The 21,070-nt window shown below is 38.3% G+C and overlaps 1 protein-coding gene across 6 annotated transcripts in view; it reads left to right on the top strand.

Annotated features, from left to right (window-relative positions):
• Adgrg6 (adhesion G protein-coupled receptor G6) overlaps window positions 1-21,070 on the top strand; it is a 135,235-nt gene that overhangs the window by 61,577 nt on the left and 52,588 nt on the right. For all 6 annotated transcript variants that reach the window (XM_028779242.1, XM_028779240.1, XM_028779245.1 and 3 more), the window contains exons 3-5: window positions 9,811-10,152; window positions 11,163-11,786; window positions 19,939-20,007. In XM_028779242.1, coding sequence (XP_028635075.1) covers window positions 9,811-10,152; window positions 11,163-11,786; window positions 19,939-20,007 — 1,035 coding nt within the window. The remainder of the gene's footprint in view (window positions 1-9,810; window positions 10,153-11,162; window positions 11,787-19,938; window positions 20,008-21,070) is intronic.

Genomic DNA, 21,070 nt, shown 5'->3' with positions numbered 1-21,070 from the left:
CATTGTAAGCCACCGTGTGGATATGGGCATTGAACCCAGGCCCTCTGAAAGACCAGCAAGTGCTCGTAATTGCTGAGCCATCTCTCCAGCCCCCAGATCATGGTATCATTGCTACAAAATTTATACATAGGCTAATGTACTCAGCTACTTGTTCTGCTACCGTAGTATTACTTTTGGTTTCTATCTATCTATCTATCTATCTATCTATCTATCTATCTATCTATCTATCTATCTATCTATCTGCCTGCTTTTCTAATAATATAAATATATCATACAGTCAGGGATGCTATCTTTCTTTTAAACAAACCATTCTTTTTTTAAAAAATTCATTTATTATTTTATGTGTGTGAATATACTGTCACTGTCTCCAGACACACCAGGAGAGGGCATCAGATCCCATTACAGGTGGTTATGAGCCCCAATGTGGTTGCTGGGAATAGAACAGAGGACCTGTGGAAGAGCAGTCAGCGCTCTTAACTGCGAAACCATCTCTTCAAACCCTGCTGTCTTATATGATACTATAATTTTAGAACCTGGGACTGTTCAGACACACAGAAGTTTCAGAAGTCTTTATTGAATGAGTGGATGTAGGTGACGGAACTATAAATAGGGCAGAAAAGAAGTGTTGTGTATGATGTTCACTTCAAATTGCTTGATGTGATAGTATCTTCAAACTTATACTTGAATTTTGATAGGCCTTTCTGGTACTGATACTGAGGGTGGCTCAGAGGAGGCAAGTATATTGAATAACTGTGAAACTGGATGCTTAGCTTGATCCCACAGAGAAAAGAGAAGAAGCTTAAAGGGCATGGCAATGGAAGGAAATCAGATGAAGGGTGGATTCAATAAACACAAATAGAAAAAATGTTGAGGTGTTTGAAACTTTGGAGAAGGAAGAAAGAAGAAGCATACAGAGTCTTAGCCTGTATCCGATATCCTTCATGCTATGAACAATATCAGAGAGGATGTGGACCATTGTGGAATGGTGTTTAGATTGTTGGGCCTGAGGGATATTCAAGGAAAGATATCCAGCAGACATTTGCAAGCAAGGATGAACATGCATGTTGCTGGCATCTGAACACGACGAAAGCCTTTGCTCAGATATGCTCATCTAGGGAGAATGAGTACACAGGGAAGATCTCGATAGAGAGGAGTGCTCGCTGGGATGTTGGCTGCAGATACATTTGGAAGCAATGGCATTGAATGTCTGCAATTAAAGTGTGTTCACCTCACACATCCACACTGCTGTCATCTGTGTTTTCTGTATCCACGCCTGCATCCCTTCTCTCACTCCTACCCCCACCCCTTTCTTTACCAGCTTCTTTTTTTTTTTTTTTTTTTTTTTTTTTACAAAGCAAATATCCTGTACCTCTATCTCACTTTTCTCAGAAAGACAATCATACTGAGGAAGTCTGTGATTTGGTTCCCATCAGGTCAGGGTCCACCCCTGGAGGCAAGCTGTACAAATATCGTCATTAGTGCTGCAGAGGAAACAGACACTTTCAAGAGAAGCTTTGTGCCTGGAGAATGTCACTAACTGTGATGCAAGGGGTGGAACCCTGCCCTGGAGGGAAGGAAACAAGCCATTGACTTAGCTGATCAATCAGTTAGCATCTCTCTTTCTAGAATTTGAAGCTAGAGATGCAGGTCATTTATTCGAGTCTGATGAGATATGTCTTTGCAGGTCCCTTTGCCTGAAACACAGGGTAGCTTTCCATGGCAGCAGGCCCCAATAACACGAGAAAGTCCAAAGGTTTTCCAAGGCTTTTTGTTCATGACGTGTGATAGATGTGCACCCCTGTTTAAGCCAGAGTGGGCCTGACTTAAATAGGGAGGGGGAAAAGAGGAGGGTCACTTAATTTAGCTATGCCCTCTGGCCTTTAAGTAACTCATTAATGTGGAAATCTCTCGAGGCTGAAGCCTGTAGTCACACCCTCTACCTGTGTGTGGATGGTGATGCAAACCTCTCTGGGAGGGGCTGCTTAGCCAAATGTGACTGCAAGGCGCAGGTTAATGGAAATGTAGACCCTGTGTCAGGAGTCTGGAATCCGGGGGGCATGGCAAGATATGTGCCAACCCTACACAGGCAATGAACACCTGTTGGGTTTCCGGCTATCTCAAAACCAGTCTCTACTGGAGACCAAATCATCCTTTCACGGTCCTACATGTCTTTGTGGACTTAACTGCATATATTCCTCGCATTAATGAGAAGAGCTGTTCTTTAGTCTGTTGTGAAACATTTTGTTTACTTGCACCACACAGATTTAGGGGTTTTCTGTTGTTTTGGTGGTTTTTTTTTACGTTTTTTGAGATAATGTAACCATGACATTTTTCCCCTTCTTATTCCTCCCTCCAAACCTTCCCATATACCTGTTTGCACTTTCCTTCAAATTTATAGACTTCATTTAACTTTATTATTACATGCATATGTGTGTATATATATAAATGTATTTATACATATAAATATATCTTTCCACTGTCCCTTCTACAATGCCTTATGTAGTTTTTTGTAGATTTATTTTGTTTTATTTTCAGAGGAAGTATGGATTATGTTATTATTTAAAGGAACACATCTTCAAATTGCTTGATAATCTTAACCTGAAAGTTTTGTTTAGGCAGGTTTTTTTTTTTTAGATTTTTTTTTGAGACAAGGTTTCTCTGTGTAGCCCTGGCTGTCCTGGAACTCACTCTGTAGACCAGGCTGGCCTTGAACTCAGAAATCCACCTGCCTCTGGCTCCCAAGTGCTGGGATTAAAGGCGTGCACCACCACTGCCCTGCTAAAGATTTATTTATTCATTTTATGTATGTGAGTACACTGTCACTCTCTTCAGAAACACACTAGAAGAGTGCATCTGATTCCATTACAGACGGTTGTGAGCCACCATGTGGTTGCTGGGAATTGAACTCAGGACCTCTGAAAGAGCAGTCAGTGTTCTTAACCACTGAGCCATCTCTCCAGCCCCCGTTTAGGCTCTTAATGCCAGAGATAATGCTATCTCTGAATGCCTGAGGACCAAACTCTGAATAACAAGGCCAGTAAGATGAAGCATAGTAAGGAATGCTCAGAGAGTAAGAGGAGATGGTAGAAGTGAAGCCTGACCAGCCTGGTAAGGATGCTCTCAGAGGCATCCATATTATAAAGCATGTAAGATACAAACTGGAAGCCTCAGTTTGAATAATCATCATGATTCAACACATTCTCTTCAGCAATACATTAGGAGCATATTCATTAGATGGTAAGAAAGTCCTTGGCTTGGCTTGATTAATCCAGAGTTGTGCATTTGTAGCCTATGAATATGAATGAGGAAAGAGACATACCTATTGCCAAGAAGTAGATTAAGTAATATAACATGCAGTTCATGTTGTTTCAAGCTATCTACTTTATGAGAGATAGGAAAGGCTCAGCCACTGCTTGAGGGAGAAGAGTGTCCCATGAAAACAAACATGGGTGTGCATATGTATATAGAGTCTAATCCTCTTTCAAGGAACCTACAGTACATCTCCAGAACAAGCTGACTCTAGTAGAGCATTTACTTGTTAATGAAATATTATCTTTTGCAGTTGAGTATGGAATGTTCTCTTGACATGGTGATTCAGGAGAAGACCAAGATGTGTTTGCGGGTGGGGTGCATGGGCATACATTGAGTTACTGAAAACATTACCAAACTGAGTGCTGCCCAACATCCTCTTTCAGCTCCCTGTCTTTTAGGTCTAGACCTAACTGGACCGATCCAAGTAAATAATTTCCTTTTGAACTCATGCCAAAACCATTGTGATAACTTCCTCTGAATGCTGCTTGCAAAGAGATTTGGAGGTTGAATAATCTCAAGAGGAAATTAAACAGTCATCTGGTTAACTTTGGAGGGAACCAGTGGGAGGACCAGTGTCGTAAGGCTGTGGGAGTGAAGTGGTCTTCTCGAATGGCTGCCGGAAGCTACAGTGGGAAATGAGAATGGCCAGTGTCAGCCTGGGGTGCCAGAGACCTTCCCTGATATGGAAAGACTCTCTCTGAAAGAAGAGCTTAAGGAGAATGGGCAGATCAGCTGGGTCCCTTGCCAAGTCTGTCACATTAACACAATCACAGATGTCACAGCCAGATAGCCTTCAGATTTCTTCCCGTCCTGAAAATATGCATGGTCGTCAGAAATGAATTAAATACATGATCTGATGAAGTTGTCCATTCTGAATGTCACCAGCCACACAGGTCATGTCAGCATCTGAAATGTTATTTACATTTCATTGATGTTACTTCTATCTGGCAGCTGTTGCCTTGATCTGCAGAAACATGTGACTCTCCTGACTTTAATGATGACACTGGCCTCAGAATTCTCAGCTGTTGACTTTAGGGCTAATCTTTAGAAACTACCAGAGCTACTAGATATTTTAAACTTTCAAAAAATCAAATGAATGAAACAGGCAACTTAATTTACATCTTTCTCTGGGGTGGTTTTTACCAGCCACCTTCACAAGTCGCTAACTACAGCTATCCAGAAACTCAAATAAAAATATTTAAATATATTCCTTTTGTTTGCTTTGTTGTTGATGATGATGTTTTTGTTGCTTTTGAAATAGGGTCTCATGGAGCATTGGTTGATCTGGAACTTCCTAAATACCCAAGGCTGGCCTAGACCTTTTGACTCTTCTGCCTCTTCCTCTCAAATGCCAGGGTTACTGTTGTATCTGACACTTGGGTTTTGTTGACCATTTAGCACAGTATAGAAAAATAGGTCTTAAAAATCAGCTACAAATGATTTATTTAGCAGTTGGGTGTCAGGCATTCCTATCTGGGAAAGAAGTAAAAGACATGCATTTTAGACTTCAGAGAATAAAAATCTCTCAAATTAAAAAGAAAACTAAACCATTAGCATAATGTTCACTGGAACTGGGGAGATGGTTAAGAGCAGTTGATGTTCTTGCAGAACCCAAGGATCCATGTAGTTTATTCTCAGCATCCATGTAGTTGTTCACAGCCACCTGTAACTGAAGTTCCTGGGGATCCAATATGTTCATCTGTCTTCCACAAGCACCAGACACATACATGGTTCACATAAACACATGTAGGAAAACATTCACATACAAGATAATATGAATAAATTTAATTAAAAATTTAAAGGTAACGGCTATGCAGGTGCTATTTGAGTAAAGCTTTGACATACAAGTTTCCTGGAGTTTATTTAAGATTAACTAAAAAAAAAAAAAAATGGGCCTTCATAAGGAACAGACAAGTTAATGCTAGGCATTTCTTTAGATAAACACACAAGAGCTAAGTTTGGGCTTTGGTTTGTTATTATTTACATTACCTGAAAATGTTTTCTGGTATTAACTAGGTCTGAGAACACTTTACTGTATATGTCTTTGAGAATGCAGTGAGTCAGGGACTTTTACTTGGGTAGATTTTAAGGAGATATGGTAACCGTGGTTTTACTGAAGCCTTACTCAGTGCCAACTTCAGGTGGCCAACTTTTTAAGAAGTCTTTTATATAAGAGAATACATTTCTCATATATGTGTTGTAGATGGTGCATGTATGTATGTGTATGTGCGTGTGTGTACATGTGTGTGTGTGATATGTTTATGCATGTGTGATATATGCTTGAGTATGCATATGTATGTAGGAGTACACACTCATTGGTGCATATGTTAAGGACAGAAGCTAATGTTGGGTGTTCTCCTCTATCAGGTTTCCAGTTTGTAACATCTTTCATGGAACCTGAATCTTGCCATTTTAGCTAGACCCACTGGCCAGTGTGGCCCCATGACCTGCCTGTCTCTAGGCCCTTAGCACTTGAGTTACAGATGTATGCCACTGTACCCAGATTTTATATGGATGCTGAGGATCTGAACTTAGGTCTCCACATTCACACAGCAATCATTTTATCCATTAAGCTGTTTCTCCAGCCCCCCAAAATTTTCTTTTTACTTATTTTACTTTTACTTTATTATTTTAGTTTTAAATTACAACTACAGTTTCCTTCTTCCTTCTGTTTCCAGCTCTTCCAATCTCTTCTTCCCCCACTCCATACATTTCTCCTTCATTTCTCTTCAGAAAAGGGCCAGCTTCTTGTGGCAAATTAACGTCTTAATGGAATACTCATATTATACAAGCCAACTAACATTTGATTAGTTCATAGTCAAATACATGTCAATAAACTCAAATTCAACTTTCTAACATTTCAAGTGAACTTCTGAAAACATACTCAATTTAGGCAATGGCACTACTTATTGGAACTTGCCCATTAATAACTTCTATCTTCATGTTCCACTTTACCCTGTATCTTTCTATTGCCTGTGTCTTTCTATTGTGTTTTTTTTTTCACGAAAGACTCTAGGCTCACATTCAGAATAATTGGTGAATTTCAATTGCACTGCATATTAGAGCTGTAACTTTAAGCACGTTACAGAATCTGTGCTAGTGATATTTGTTTTAGCTAAAAATGGAGGTGGGGGTAACTCTCACCATTTTTATGATGTTGAATGAGAAAATATATAGCAAAAACCGTTTATAAAGAAGTTGGTTGTGACTTTAATGAATGTTTTGCTACTGTTCCTGATGTGGCATTCCCTTCATTAAGACAATAGCTATACAATAGCACTCTCTGGAAATTCTGTCTGGCCACTGTAGTTGGGTCATTTGAAAGAATGCTTTAACATAATTTTAATTCCTTTTATTGCTTTATTACTTGTTTCATTTCCCAACACCTGCCTGAGGGATAAAGAGTCTACCAAGGTCTATTTTAACTCGTGTAAATTATTGATGCACAGATTTTGTGTCGTAGTAAAAAGCAGTGATAGTCAACACTCAAACATTAGCCCTGCACGTCTTGTACAAGTCTCAGGATGCTCCAATATGAACCCATGTCATCTTCCCAACAGTCTAGGGATGGATATAAGTTCTTTATCATCCCTGGTGCAAAGGAGGGAAAACTGAGGCACAAATCTGGGTCAAGGACAGTTCAGTACATAAAAGTGCTTGTTATGCAAGCCTGTGGACCTGAGTTCAAGCCTCACAGCACACAGTGGAATGGGAATAATTTGGTAAATGAACACAAGAAGTGTGGTGCATGATCTGGGTCTAGATATAGGGAAATGTATTTCACCTTAGATAAATGATACTTCTATCTGTATGCTCATATAGCATGAAATTCGTGGGTTGGTGTTTGTTTGTTTGTCTGTTTGTTTGTTTAAAACCTTCCATTTTTTCTTGTCTTGTTTTAACTCTGGCTAGGATGACTTCTTTTTCTTTGGACCCCAAGATTAAGGAAAAGAAAGGAAACTACTTGTCTGAGAGTCTCAGGCCATGAATGGATTAGTTACAAGAAAAAACCCCAAACTCTATGCAGAGACGTGCCACAACCCATGTATTCATTACCCACTTTTCAGGCTTATGATTCATTTGTCTTGGTTTTGCACACCATGTGTAGTTGTTCTTTAGACACACTTCTGTTCATTTAAGCTATTCTTTTGTGTCTTTACAAATGTGACCACTGACGTCTTGTGTGTCAGGAACACCCTGGAGTGTTTCCAACACTCTGGCTAACATAGCCAGTAAGTAGCCTTTGTTTGTGGAGTTTACAGACTGGTGGGAGAAGACAGACTGCAAATAATCTCACAGGTAGAAGTAACACAACCTTCCTAGGTAGAGCTATGAAGACAGACATGGAACATGATGCTCTAGGGGTAGATAAGAAAAGGTAGACATTTGATAGACATTTGACAATCATAGTTTGTATTCTTCTTTCTGTCTTTGATTCTGTTGAAGTTGTAATTGACTTTGAAGGAACAGAGAAAGGGTTACCAGATGGGGAGCAGAGTTGACCAAATGGCATGGCCCAAGCTGGTCCCAGGAAATGACAACAGGGAAAGCTAAGTGCATCACTATATCAAAGAAGATTAAATGATGTGTGTAATAGCTGCCACTCTCAAGAAAAGGTATTGCGTAGTCAGTCATTCAAGTCCACCCAGTAAATGTCACCCAGTAACAGTGGGTTTAAAGTAGTTTTACAACACGATTGAAGTATAATTATTTGATGCTTTATGTGTTGGTTTTCTAGTAATTTGTTTAGAGCATTGTACACACAATATTGTTATCATTATTTATACAACTACTTTTTTAAAGCATGAATATGAACTGAAGAGACACTGATAAATGGGAACACAGGAGACCTTGTTTCTCATCTGATCTGGTATCCTGGCCATAGTTCTGAATAACCAAAAAGATCTTAATGTTCTCTTATGAAAATGCTAGTAACATGCCCCTGTTCATCCAACAAAACTCTCACAAATACACTCTTTCAGTTAACATTGAATGTGAGCTCTCCTGGTGCATTCAGGTGTGCAAAGAAGACATAGTCTTTGGCTTATGAAACTGATAGTTCAATGACTGAGAGTAAAAATTCATTTACAGTGGGACTTATTTCTGCTGTGTCCATTGACCAAATTGTTTATGTTCTAGAGTGCTTATGGCATGTGCCGTAACTTCTGAAAGATTTCGGTTTAAATATCACCTTTGGAGAACTATACTCTTTCATTCCCACAGTTTAGATCTTTCCCTTGCTTTATTCTTTTTTTTCACCTTTGTCACCATTTGAGTGACATTGTTGATGTGTGTGTTTACTGTTGCTGTGATCAAATACCCTGACCAAAGCAACCTGTGGGAGAATGGGTTTCTTTTAGCTCACAGTTCTGGATTATAGTCCATTACTACAGGGAAGTCACAGTAGCAAGGGCTTTAGACGACTGGTTCCACTGTGTCCAGAGTTAAGAAGCAGAGAGGTGTAGACTAATGCACACATGATTGTTCTCAGCTCTCCTTCTTTACTCTTACATATAGTTCAGGATTTCCTGTCTTAGGGAGTGGAGCCACCCACAATGGATGGGTCTTTCCATCTCAACTAGTATAGCAAGATAATGTCCCAAACAAACCCACAGATCATCCTCATCTAGAAAATTCTGCCCTAGGATTGTGTTCCTAGGTGATTTTGTATTGTGTCAAGCTGACAATTAAAACTATCACACCACTTTTCAATATATTAATTGTTTTCTTTAGGACTAAGCCTAAAGTGTTAATATTTCATATAAGGATTGTCTTGCTTCTTGTCATATTCTGTATAGAATAATTTTATTATGTAATAGATAATAAATATTTGCTGAATGTATGAATAAATGAGATGATCATATAAATGTATAATCATCAATCATGATAAACAAAGGAGACAGTGATAACAGATATTTGAATTTGAAAAGAATGCTAAAAGGTAAGTTGTCTAATTTTCTTTACTGCTATTTCCCCTGCTTTATATTTCAACATTCATTTCCCAAGAGTGAGTATGTATGTATATGTACACGTGTGTGTGTGTGTGTGTGTGTGTGTGTGTGTGTGTGTGTGTGTATCCATGGTTTATAACATTGAGCTCTCCCTGTATGGTTTTATGGACTCTCTGAAGCAGATATCCTTAGCATTCCCAGTAAGCCTTTGCGAGATCTCCTGATGGCTCTTAATCCCTGTTTATTCTTTGGAATCCTCTGTCATGTGTGGATACCTGCAGGGCCCTTGCGCGTCTTGCATGAGAGAGTTCCTCTGTCCTTCCCTGTGTTCTCAGAACCTCAAGTTTTGCTCTCTAAGATTTTGTATTTATCATTACTTTTTGGAATGTCCTTGGAATGTTCTTAAGGTGCTTTCATTTTCACTTAATTTTCATGTATTTTTTTTTAAACATTTACTGTTTGATTTCCCCTAGTAAGTAGGATTCTTGCTTTATTATACATAATCTGATCCCAGCCCTTCTGTCTCTCTTTCTTTAATGACCAACAGTGTGGGGATGTGGCAAGTGCAGACTTGTCCTGTCCAACCCTTCTGGTACCTTTACTTCTCCGTGTTACCCTAACGACTACCCTAACACCCAGTCTTGCTCATGGACCCTCCGAGCCCCTACTGGCTACATCATTCAGATAACATTCAATGACTTCGACATTGAAGAAGCTCCCAACTGCATCTATGACTCACTATCCCTTGATAATGGAGAGAGCCAGACAAAATTCTGTGGAGCAACTGCCAAAGGCCTGTCATTTAACTCAAGCGTGAATGAGATGCATGTGTCTTTTTCAAGTGACTTTAGTATCCAGAAGAAAGGCTTCAACGCCAGCTACATCAGAGGTATGTAAACCACAGGCAGAGCCAGGCTTCTGCTTCCACTTAAGATGTGCTGCAGTAAACACTAGGGCTGGAGGACAGAACTATGCTCTTTTATGTGAATGGTCAGGATCAGGATTGAAGGGTGAGAATCTATTAATAGTTTCTGAGAATCCTCATTACCAAACTAGAACTACTAGATTTGGAAATCCTGGTTTCTTCAGAACTGAATTCTAGACTGTCTGCCTGTATAAAATTTATTTTATTTTCATATTTGTTTTCTTTTTCTTTTCTTTTTTTTAAGCTGAGGTCTTATTTTTTATCTGTGTCTGGTCTAGAACTTGCTAAGTAGATCAGGTCAACCTTGAACTCACAGAGATCTGATTGCCTTTGCCTTCCAAGTATGTCACATGATCAGCTCTGCTTAAAAAATTAATGATGAAAATCTGTAATTCTATATCACCTCAGGATAAGTTGTAAACATCTCTATTTAGAAATTATTTTATTTTGTACATATGTGATGCTTCCCTTAAAATAAATTTACTAGAGGACAAACAAAAATTTAGTGTATAAGGAAAAGGGAGGACTACAGAAATTCTGAATGAATGAGATTTGCCTGGAAATATTTGACAGAGTAAAAGGTAAATATTAGTGAAAAGTAAAGCTAGTTTGTGTTCAGAAAGTATTTAAGAAATATCATATTTTTAAGATCTATAATATACAAATAAAATCACTCTGAAATTAGCCCCTTTCTAATTTGGTAATGTTGTTTCTTAACTTTTAATATTTGTGTAGAGAAATTTAAAAAATACCAACATGGTTGTCCCTGGGTGGGATTGCCTATTGTTATTTTTGGTGTAAGACCATTTTTAAAAGATAGGTGTTCGAGCCTAGGTAGAAAAAAGAAAAACAATGGTTCACAGATTAAATAAAAAGTTAATTGGAAGAAAGTGTTAGAGTTCTGAGAGACACTTGACATATTGCATCTTGGCTCATGTTCTAGAATTATGTTATGTCTTTATGCTTTCTCCTAGTTGCTGTGTCCTTGAGGAATCAAAAGGTCATTTTGCCCCAGACATTAGATGCTTATCAGGTATCAGTTGCAAAAAGCATCTCCATTCCTGAGCTCAAAGCTTTCACGCTCTGCTTTGAAGCTTCCAAAGTTGGCAATGAAGACGATGATTGGACAGCTTTCTCCTACTCAGATGAGTCCCTTACACAGTTGCTCAGTCTTGAAAAGGTCAACAATGGCTACTTTCTGTCCATTTCTGGCTCAAGATGTTTGTTGAACAATGCATTACCTGTGAAGGAAAAAGAGGACATCTTCACAGAAAGCTTTGAGCAGCTCTGCCTTGTGTGGAACAATTCTTGGGGCTCCATTGGTATAAATTACAAGAAGAACTATGAAACAGTGCCATGTGATTCCACCATCACTACTGTCATACCCAAGGATGGGACATTTCTTTTGGGCTCCTACAGAGATGAGATCGCCTCTCTAAAGGGCAGCATCTATAACTTTCGACTTTGGAATTTTACTATGGATCCAAAAGCTCTCTCTAACCTCACCTGTAGTGTGCCTGGGAATGTCATAGACTGGCACAATGACTTTTGGAGCATCTCCACCCAGGCTCTGAAAGCTGAGAGCAACCTGAGCTGTGGTAAGACATTATGTTCTTCATAGTCTAAGCATTGTTTGGTAAAAATACTCATCATTAAGAAATCATAGATGCTGGGCGCAGAGATGGCTCAGCCCATGAGGGCTAGGCTCACAACCAAAAATATATAAAATTATATATGCAAAATTTATATAAAAAATTATATGTGCATGTGCATATGTAGAACCATCACAGAGAGCTCCTTTAGCTTCAGAAAACCTTACCAGTTCAGCTATTCACAGCGTTTGATAGTGAATCACACACACTTCCTTAGTGAAAGTGGGTTTGCCATTTTTAAGAATTCCCCAGGTCAACTTATCTCTGAAAAAACAGTCAAAATGATTAAATGACATATGAAACCCCTAGCACTAGACTTAAACCACAAGAAGCTAATAAATAAGTTGTAATCTGTACTCACCAAAATGCTACACTAATATACCGAACCTTATGATTCTGGACAGAATTTCAGTCGCATTACCTAAATAAACAGTCACTATGTAGGACAGTGTATATTCAGTGAGGGTCAAACATCCAGATTTCTATTTTATTTTCTATTTGTATTAATCTAGAATTACAAAGTTTTTCATTGATCTTTTATCACTATTTATCTGACAGCAAACATTAGTGGTTCATTTCAAATACTCTTCTCTCCAGTCGTTTCTAGGAGACTTCTACTGTGGCAAAAGTGGAAATAGCTGAATGTAAATTATTTAGGAAAATAATTATATGAAACACAAAGCACATTGAAGTAGACTTCCATTCAGTATACTTTATATCATACAAGTTAATTCTAGAAATCACGTTATATTATAGGACTGATATAAACACACACAAAAATGGTTCTGTTATCAATTTAAAATGTAGTAACATGAGTTCTCAGGTGCTAGTAACATATACTTTAGTTAAAGAGAGATTCCACCATCAGTACTGTTGTACCTGAGGATGGTATATTGCTGTTGGGCTTTGACAGAGATGAGATCTGCAACTTAAAAGAATTTATATGTGACATTGAAGAAACTCCTCTAGACCAGGGTTTGGCAAAGTGGGAAGGCTTGTGGCAGACAACTTGCTTTATAAATAAAGTTTTATAGGAACACAACTAAGCCCATAGATTTATTACTGTAAGTGGCTGTGATTATACCAACAGGGCCAAATTCAAATTGTCTGATAGTGACAGATGTAACATGGTCCATCATCTTAAAATAAAATCAATACCTATTAAGCCCCATCATCCTAAAATGTTTATCATCAGTCTTCATGAGTAAAAAAACTGAGTCCTCAAACTAGCAAAGAATCCTCAGAGTGGCTGAGGCTCACACTTGGAATAGCAGTGGGAAAGACACACGAGATGTAGCAAAGTCCTTAGAGCTGAGCAGGGGGGGGGGGTTGATTTTCATGTGCCCTCCACCTGTGTTTCTTACACATTATGCTTCTCAATGGCGACTTTGTCTCCAGCACTAAAAATTAGATTCCACATAAAATGAATTATTTGATTTTCTTGGCAAACACAAATGCCTGGCTAGTATTTCTGCATGGATAACACAGCTAGAGCAAAGTGGTGGCTATTCCCTTTGAAGAGGTTTTAGAGTTCACCTCAGCCTCCATCACATTTATAACCCCAACTCCCCAGTCCTGTTGGCTTTTTCCTCTTTAGGCTTACCTTCTGACCCTGGTTGGCATTTAAACTGAAAGATCTCAATTGAGAGCACTCTTTTTGCTCTAAGTAGTGAGGAAAATGAAGCATATAACTGATCAGTTGTTGAAGTGGCTAGTTTGCTACCACACACATCATCAATTTATCCCTGTTAATCTCACCTTTGAAAGCATTTTTAATTAGTTAATACTATTCTAATTGATAAAATGTATCTATTTATTTAACATGATGTTTCCCTATATATTATAAAACAGGTAATTTAAACTACTACATCCTACTTAGTCATGAATTCATAGTGAAAAAATTTTAAATCTTTAGAAATTCCTTTTAGTGTTTTGCATTCAGGGAAAGGATCAGAGACTGGTTATGCTGTTAGCCCTTTTTGAGCAAATTCAAACTTCATGCTACATCATTTTTAACTACAACTGTATGCAGTATAATAGATCATCTAAACTAACTACTCCTAGAATTTTACCCTTTGGTTGATAATCTCTAGTCCCTTTGACCCACCTTCTGCCCTCCAGCCCCTGTGAATCACAAGTCTACTTTATTTCTATGATTTCAACTTCTTGGGATTCCACACATAAGTGAGATCATGCATTCCTTCTATTTTCTTAAACACCGCCTCTGAGGTTAAAACACCACCTCATCCTAAAGCCTGAAGATTACCAGAACTTATCAAATGAGTGCTCACATATCTTAGTCATGTGTAAGTCCACAAAACGATTTCATTGTAAGACAGCCCACTCTTACAGACTCAATGCAGTTGATTCTCATTAACTTTATAGCAGTCATCTCGACATTCCAGGGTGACACTACCCCCCAACCCCCAACTGTGCACCCAGATGTCTTGCTGTGCCTGTCAGGAGGATTGGTGGGAGAAGGAAATTCCTGCTGCTTAATCATCCCCCTGGGGCTGAAGAGTTTAAGTCACTTATTAACTGACAGGAAATACCTGTACCAGATTGTATCTTGGCCTTGTTGGTTAAGCAAAACTTCAATCATCAAGAAAAATAAAAGGTGCTCTGTTAACATTTTAACCTTCTTCACCCCACCCCGGAAAATATTGTGATTGCTGTTGAGAGTCATCATAATTCCCCAAGCTTTCAGTGAGTACAGTAACCAATGGGAAAGTGCAATCTCATTCCTTACATTCCAGAAGACTGGCCAAGTCTGCCAAGTATTGACTATTCTAGTATTCACTTGTGGTACAAAATGAATATGTTTTCCATCTCTGTGCGACTGGATAAATTACAGAAAGAGAAAATAAGGGGCTCAGACAGAACAGATCACATTGAGTATATAACTATGCTATCACATGTCACACATTAAAACCAATGTCATCAATAACTGATTCAACAATTTCATAATCGTGCTATTTTGCTTTGCTACATTTTTTTGAAATATTTTGGGACTATCTATGAATTAATTTTTTTAAAGCTGGTTTGTCTTTTTAAAAATCAGTCAATCTTGTCTGTTCTTCTCTGATAAAAATGTGGTCTTATCAATAGTTCTTTGTAAACCTTAGAGCATCTTTATTTTTCCTAGAACAGTTTTCAAACATACCCCATTTTATGACCTTCAGGAACAGGTCATTTCCTTTTCTGACCCTTTAATTATAGATACAAGTATCTGCTGTGTTATGATTACAGTTTAGACACTGGTGACTGCCCTTCGCTTTTCACAAAGAACAGACAGTACTTTCTCTGCTGGTTTTATTTATTTAACTGATTACTGCTCTTTCCTGAGGAGTGGTATAGTATAACTCAATGAGCAGCCTAAGTTCAAGCAAATTACATGTATTTGTCCAGCATTTCTTAAGCACTTCCCTGTCTTAGTCACTGTGGACGTAGAGATAAGACACAAGTTGTAAGTACCCAGCTTTGTTTGCATTCTTTTCTAGAAATTTATGGATATTTCAATGGACTTTAGTTCTCTAAATTTCTGCTCCTAATCACTAACTTTCAAATTCCCACCATTTCTCATAATTAACTAAGTAATACACTATAGTCTTGACTTTCTTAGCTCTAAAATTCAATTACTGATCCTTAGTTTCATGCACAGCCAATTACTGAGTTCACCATTGCTAGATTATTAGATAATTTTTAACTAAAATTATAATTGCTTTATCTTGACAAGCACGTTATTCTTTGAGGGTGCTCAAACTCATGAAGAACACAGGTAATCTTTAGAAATAATTGTATATACAAAATAATAATAAAACTTATAAAATAGGACTGGAGGAGATGTCAAAGGACCTGAGTTAGGATCTTGAAACCCACCTAAAAAGACTGTAATTATATACCTGTAATCCCAAGAGTGGAAAGGCAGGGAAAGGGTCTCTGGGGCACACTAATTAGGCTGTGTAATGGAATCAGTGAGTTCCGGGTTGAATCAGAGATTCTGCATCAAAAGACAATATGGAAAGCGATTGAAGAAGATGCCTGCCATCAGTTTCTGGGCCTCCACACATATGTACACATACATACACATGCAGATATAGTCGTACAAACCTACATATGCATACACATCCATCATAATACAAAAAAGAAAAACACAAAATAAAAAATCATAAAATAATTTAATATATTTACTTATGAAAAATTATAAAATTCATCTTAGTAACATCAACAAAGAGAAACTTGGAAAACATTTTTCTGACATTTTATAATTTACTTTGCTAAGATTAAAATTATTAAGGAGGATATGTGATGACCTGCTAGCTACACATCAGTTCTATTTAGCACACCTTGTATAATACTAGTGACTCCTTTCACTAGTGTGGCTGGGAGAAGAGTAGAAAGAATAGAAGCCCAACTACCTGTTTTCCTCTTTGAGACAACATACCTAATGATGCTGGTCTGAAATTCCCTGGGTACCAATAAGCTTGATGTGGTCCTCCTCTTTCCACCTCCCAAGTGTTAGGTTGTGTGCCGCCATGCCAATCCAATGTAGTGGGACTGGAACTCAAGGTTTCATGAATTCTAGGCAGGCACTCTACCCACTGAGCTGTATCCCCAGTCCTAGCTCCCCATTTTCAAGATTTCTTTTTTTAATGCATTATATGTAACTCTAAATTTTTCTGTTAGCTAATAAGCTTTAAGTACCTTTGAAGAAACTCAAAGCCAGACCATGAACACACAGAGATCACTTAAGCATCACTGATGACTGATAGGTCATTATCCCAAACAAGAGTTTGTCTCCCAACTTGTAAATCTGTAAGCCTAGAAAACTGGGCAATGAAAGTACAGCTGAGTATCAAATGAACACTTTGTGTATGCTGTGGGCATATTTCCTTATTTATCTGAGGTGCTGTCTTGTTATGTTCAGCAGACTAGCCTTGAACTGCTGATCTCAAGTGCTCCTCCCGCTTCAACCTCCTGTGCAGCTAAGATGACAGTGGTATTTCAACATACTCCAGCAGTATTTTATGTATCTGTTTATGTAGTCTCATGCATTTGTAATGCAAGAGTGTAATTTCCTTCTAATTAAATTAGGTCTTTTGTTATTGTGCCATTTTCACTTAAAATAATTCAGATGTAATTTCTATTGCTCCAGGAGACCATAATACAATGGTATCTATTCAGTATTTATACAATGCTAGCAATTTGATAAACGTGGCCTTCCTCTAAAGAGAACAACTAATTAAAATATTCAGAAGTGAATGTTTACGGTTTTAGCCGACAGGAAGTCCCAGATTGAAGTGTATACACTGATGCTGATAAAATGGTCAAGATCTTGTTTTAAATCATAGCTCTTCTGAAATTTTCCCTCACCGCCACCTCTGAGCTCTTAGATAGATACACTGCAGTGGACATGTAGTTAGCCTAAGAACTCCTTTCCCACAACCTTGTGCCTTATCTCTCTTTGTCTTGGAGAGATACTGTATCAGTTCCAGAAGCCTCTAAGGAGCCCTGGACTGCCAGCATTGTGTGTAATCTGAGAACTGCAGGAACCTCATCCAAGGGTCTCCATAGTGCTGTGTTGCAAAGCTGAGATTTCTCTAGTCACGTGAGTCTGATAGGCTTGTTAGTTTTCTAGGAGTCCCTTCTAAAACATGAAGGAAGGCCTGTAGAAGTGAGGCCCTGGAAAGAGTGGACATGTACAAGCTCCCTCCTTCTCTCTCCAGCCTCCCTCCATTTCACTACATCACACACTTTTTCCAGAGTACATGCTGGGTTAGGTTTTCAGTCTTCACAACTCCCCTTCCCTATCTCTGCTTCCTTGCACAGCCAGGCTTCCTCCTGTGTGGTTAACTCTCCAAAGCTCCACAGTCTGAGTTTCATTGTTCCCACAAGACTGACACTGATTCCTGTATGGCGCAGTTAAAGGTTTTGCTTTTTTTTCAGTCTTTATCAAGTCAGCCTTATCAGTTCCACTCAATGTTGACAGACTCTCCATTCAACGCTCTTTACTTAATTTTTGTGAAGCCACCTAGACCGGGAACTGTTTTTATCTCCCCAGATCTCTGCTCTGAAAACCTAACTATAGACATAGCTGAAGTCCGATTCTCCTCTCTTCTCAAACCCATACTTTGGTGAATACAAACCTTTCAGTATCTTTTGTTGACTGGTCCCTTACGGAAACAACTTCTCTTCTCGGGTGTGCTTTATAGATGCCCAACAGGCAAATGACTTCCCTTGCCAGACACAACAGAAGAGAATTCCCCCTTGCTGTTTCTTTTCTCCACTTATAGGTCATCACACCCAGTTTCTCAATTGGAAATCTGAAAATTGTTCTTCCCTTTCTCTTCCTCTTTCCAATTTGTCACCGAATCTTACACAATCTCTTCACATTTCTTGTATCCATCCCTTTAAGTCCCCATTCTTGACACTCATGATGTCAAGCCTGAATGATTAATACTCTTTTATCTTATTGCATCAAAAATTGTTGTTTTTCAAATGACAGTCTAAGGTTTCACTACATCCCCCTTCACTTATTCCAATTGCTTTTTTTTTAAAGAGCTCAGATATTTAGCTGTCATTCATAACACATTTAGTAACTTGTGTAGTGAAGCTTGAGCATGCGTCCCTACCTCGTATGAGATTCAGCATTAGAAGACTCAGTCCTGCTGTTGTATACTGGACCATCTTCCATAGACTGCACTGATAGACATCTGATTATGCCCACACATTTCTGTAATTACTCTACTACAGTGGTGCCAAGTGTGTGCATTACCAGTCCTCTTCAGTGCCTCATAAGCATAGGTTTCAGAAATCCTGTCTGCTTGCCTCAGTGCTCTGACAACCTCAGTACCTGTGTGCTGATTTCCTGCTCATTCTTCTCATCAAGATTCTGTCATGGCTTCCATTGGGCCACCATCAGCATTGAAGCTCTTCCCTAGGCAAGTGGGCATATGTTACAGTAAGGCCAGCTCCCACTGGTGCCTCTCTGACAGTAGACATGGCAGCAGGAATTTTCTGCCTGCCACACCTCAGAAGCTGTAGATCACCGTGTCTGTGCTTGTTACAGGAACCTATGAAGTAGTTTCTTGCCAGTAAATGTCACATGATAGACTTGCCTGTAGAGCTGGCCTTTTCTGATGTGCCACAGTCCTTTCCATGAGCCTGAGACATCTGAGAAAGAGGAAACCATACCTTCCTAGATGGCATTAAATGGTTGAGATGTTTTCTGCTTGTGTGTCTCTCACTTACCTAATTAGACATACTCTGTGAGCTCATGCACCTGCTCTGTCTCCACACAGTGTTCCCATGGGAAAGTTGGGTACATGTTTAAACATTAGAATGAATTCACCACTACACTAATGCCATAAGTGTGTGTGTACACATATATATAAGATATGGTGTAGTATATATGTATGTATGCATAATGTAAATATTTGACTTAATTCTTAAGTCTTTTTTCAAGTGCCATATTATTTGCAGTAACTTTAGCCTATGATCATGACAGGAAGAGTTAATGTAACAAAGAGCATCTAATATTTCTATTAGAAAAATCAGCTCAGTGTCTGCTTCCTGTTGAGGAGGCTTCAGAGAAAGCTTGAAGTCAAACGAAACAAACTGATCTGAAATCCCGGAAAGATACCTATGGAATTGTACAGGTTGCATAATTGTGTTTACATACAAATAATTTGCATTTTATGAGTAATTCACATACCCAAGTTCTGTTTTGAAATGTACCCTGAATGTTCATATTATTCTATTTACATGAATTGCTACCTGGGTCACATAGTTCATTATTCAAAAAAAATCCCCAAGTGTTTTACATAAACTAAAGCACAATCACACTTCTTTACTCCATGTGCATATGGCTGAAGCATTGAGCTCAAGAATTTGTGGGCAATTTGAATTATTCAATTCTCCATTTGAGAAAAGTATGGCACAGTCAAATTAAAAGACATTTTTCTGTGGGAGTAGTTGAGTCAGTTGACTCTCTGAAGATTGTTTCTGCTTTATGAATTGCATGATTGATAATATTTACTTTTTGGATTATATTAGCAAATCACAAGTTAAATTTGCGTATGCCTCTGTGTTGACCAAGGTTCCTACCTGATCCCGCTTCCTGCAGCAGAGCTGACAAACTGTTCAGATCTGGGGACTCTCTGTCAAGGTAAGGAATCGACATCATCTTCTGAAACCTTTTCATGTTCTTAACCCTTGCTGTTTGGGAAGTTGTAGATGTCATCTTAATGTTCACCTGAAAAGCCAGAAACAGCAAAACAGAGTTTCTGGATGTGTTTTGGCTGTGTGGGTACTCAGTACCAGTGTGTACAAATAATGTGCTGTCCAGACAGATTGGCTATATTGACACAAAGCTCGGGTTTTCTAAATGTGAATGGCTACAAGGTGCTCAACAACAGCTGATTTCATCTCTCCCCATGTTTCTTCCCAAGATTTCTGTAAGCATCTTGGGTATGCAGTCATACAATATTTTGAAGCAGTACTCATATTCATAAATTGAGGATAACGCATGTTGAGTGTTTAGAAAAGATTGAAGATGAGGCCAGGAGGCAATTTATGTTATAATATATATCTTAAATTTTAGGATAAATATGGTTACAGCAAGTTAATGATAGTATTAACTGTGTTAATTATTTTGATCCTTAATGACTATATTGTGAATAAAATTGTTTATGTGAGTAAAATTGAAGGTAGTTGCATGCTAATAGCATAGTTACACATATATGTAACATATAGCATAAATAGTAATATAAATGTGTTGCCTTAAATGTATCATTTTGCTAATATTTTGTGACCCATTTTCATCCAATTGTCATGTTACATGTTACATACCTATATAAAACATAGTATCTTCTATGTTCCACGTGAGAACCATTGGAATGCCTTTCCATAAAAGCTGGCTTGGTTAAGAGGTTCACAGCACAAAGGTAACAGATTAGAAGCAAGATCAAGCAAGACAGAGGAAGGAGGAAACTCATTATTTTTTAATTTCCCTTCTAAGATGCATGAATAATATTACCAGTCAATTCTCCATGATAATTGAGTGGTTTTTTCTTTCCATGAACTTTCTGCAGTTATGAAATAGTTTTATAAAACAGACCAGAAGACCTTTGCTGTGAAGGCTTCAAACATCAATTAATTTATTTTGTATTATTTTAATTTAAGTATCTAAAATACTCATTTCATGGACCAAATGACCAGAAACTCAGCTT

Source organism: Grammomys surdaster, unplaced genomic scaffold (genome assembly GCF_004785775.1).
Source record: "Grammomys surdaster isolate TR1022 unplaced genomic scaffold, NIH_TR_1.0 348, whole genome shotgun sequence".
NCBI classification, from domain to species: Eukaryota; Metazoa; Chordata; class Mammalia; order Rodentia; family Muridae; genus Grammomys; species Grammomys surdaster.
This window is presented reverse-complemented; position numbering and strand designations above follow the sequence as displayed.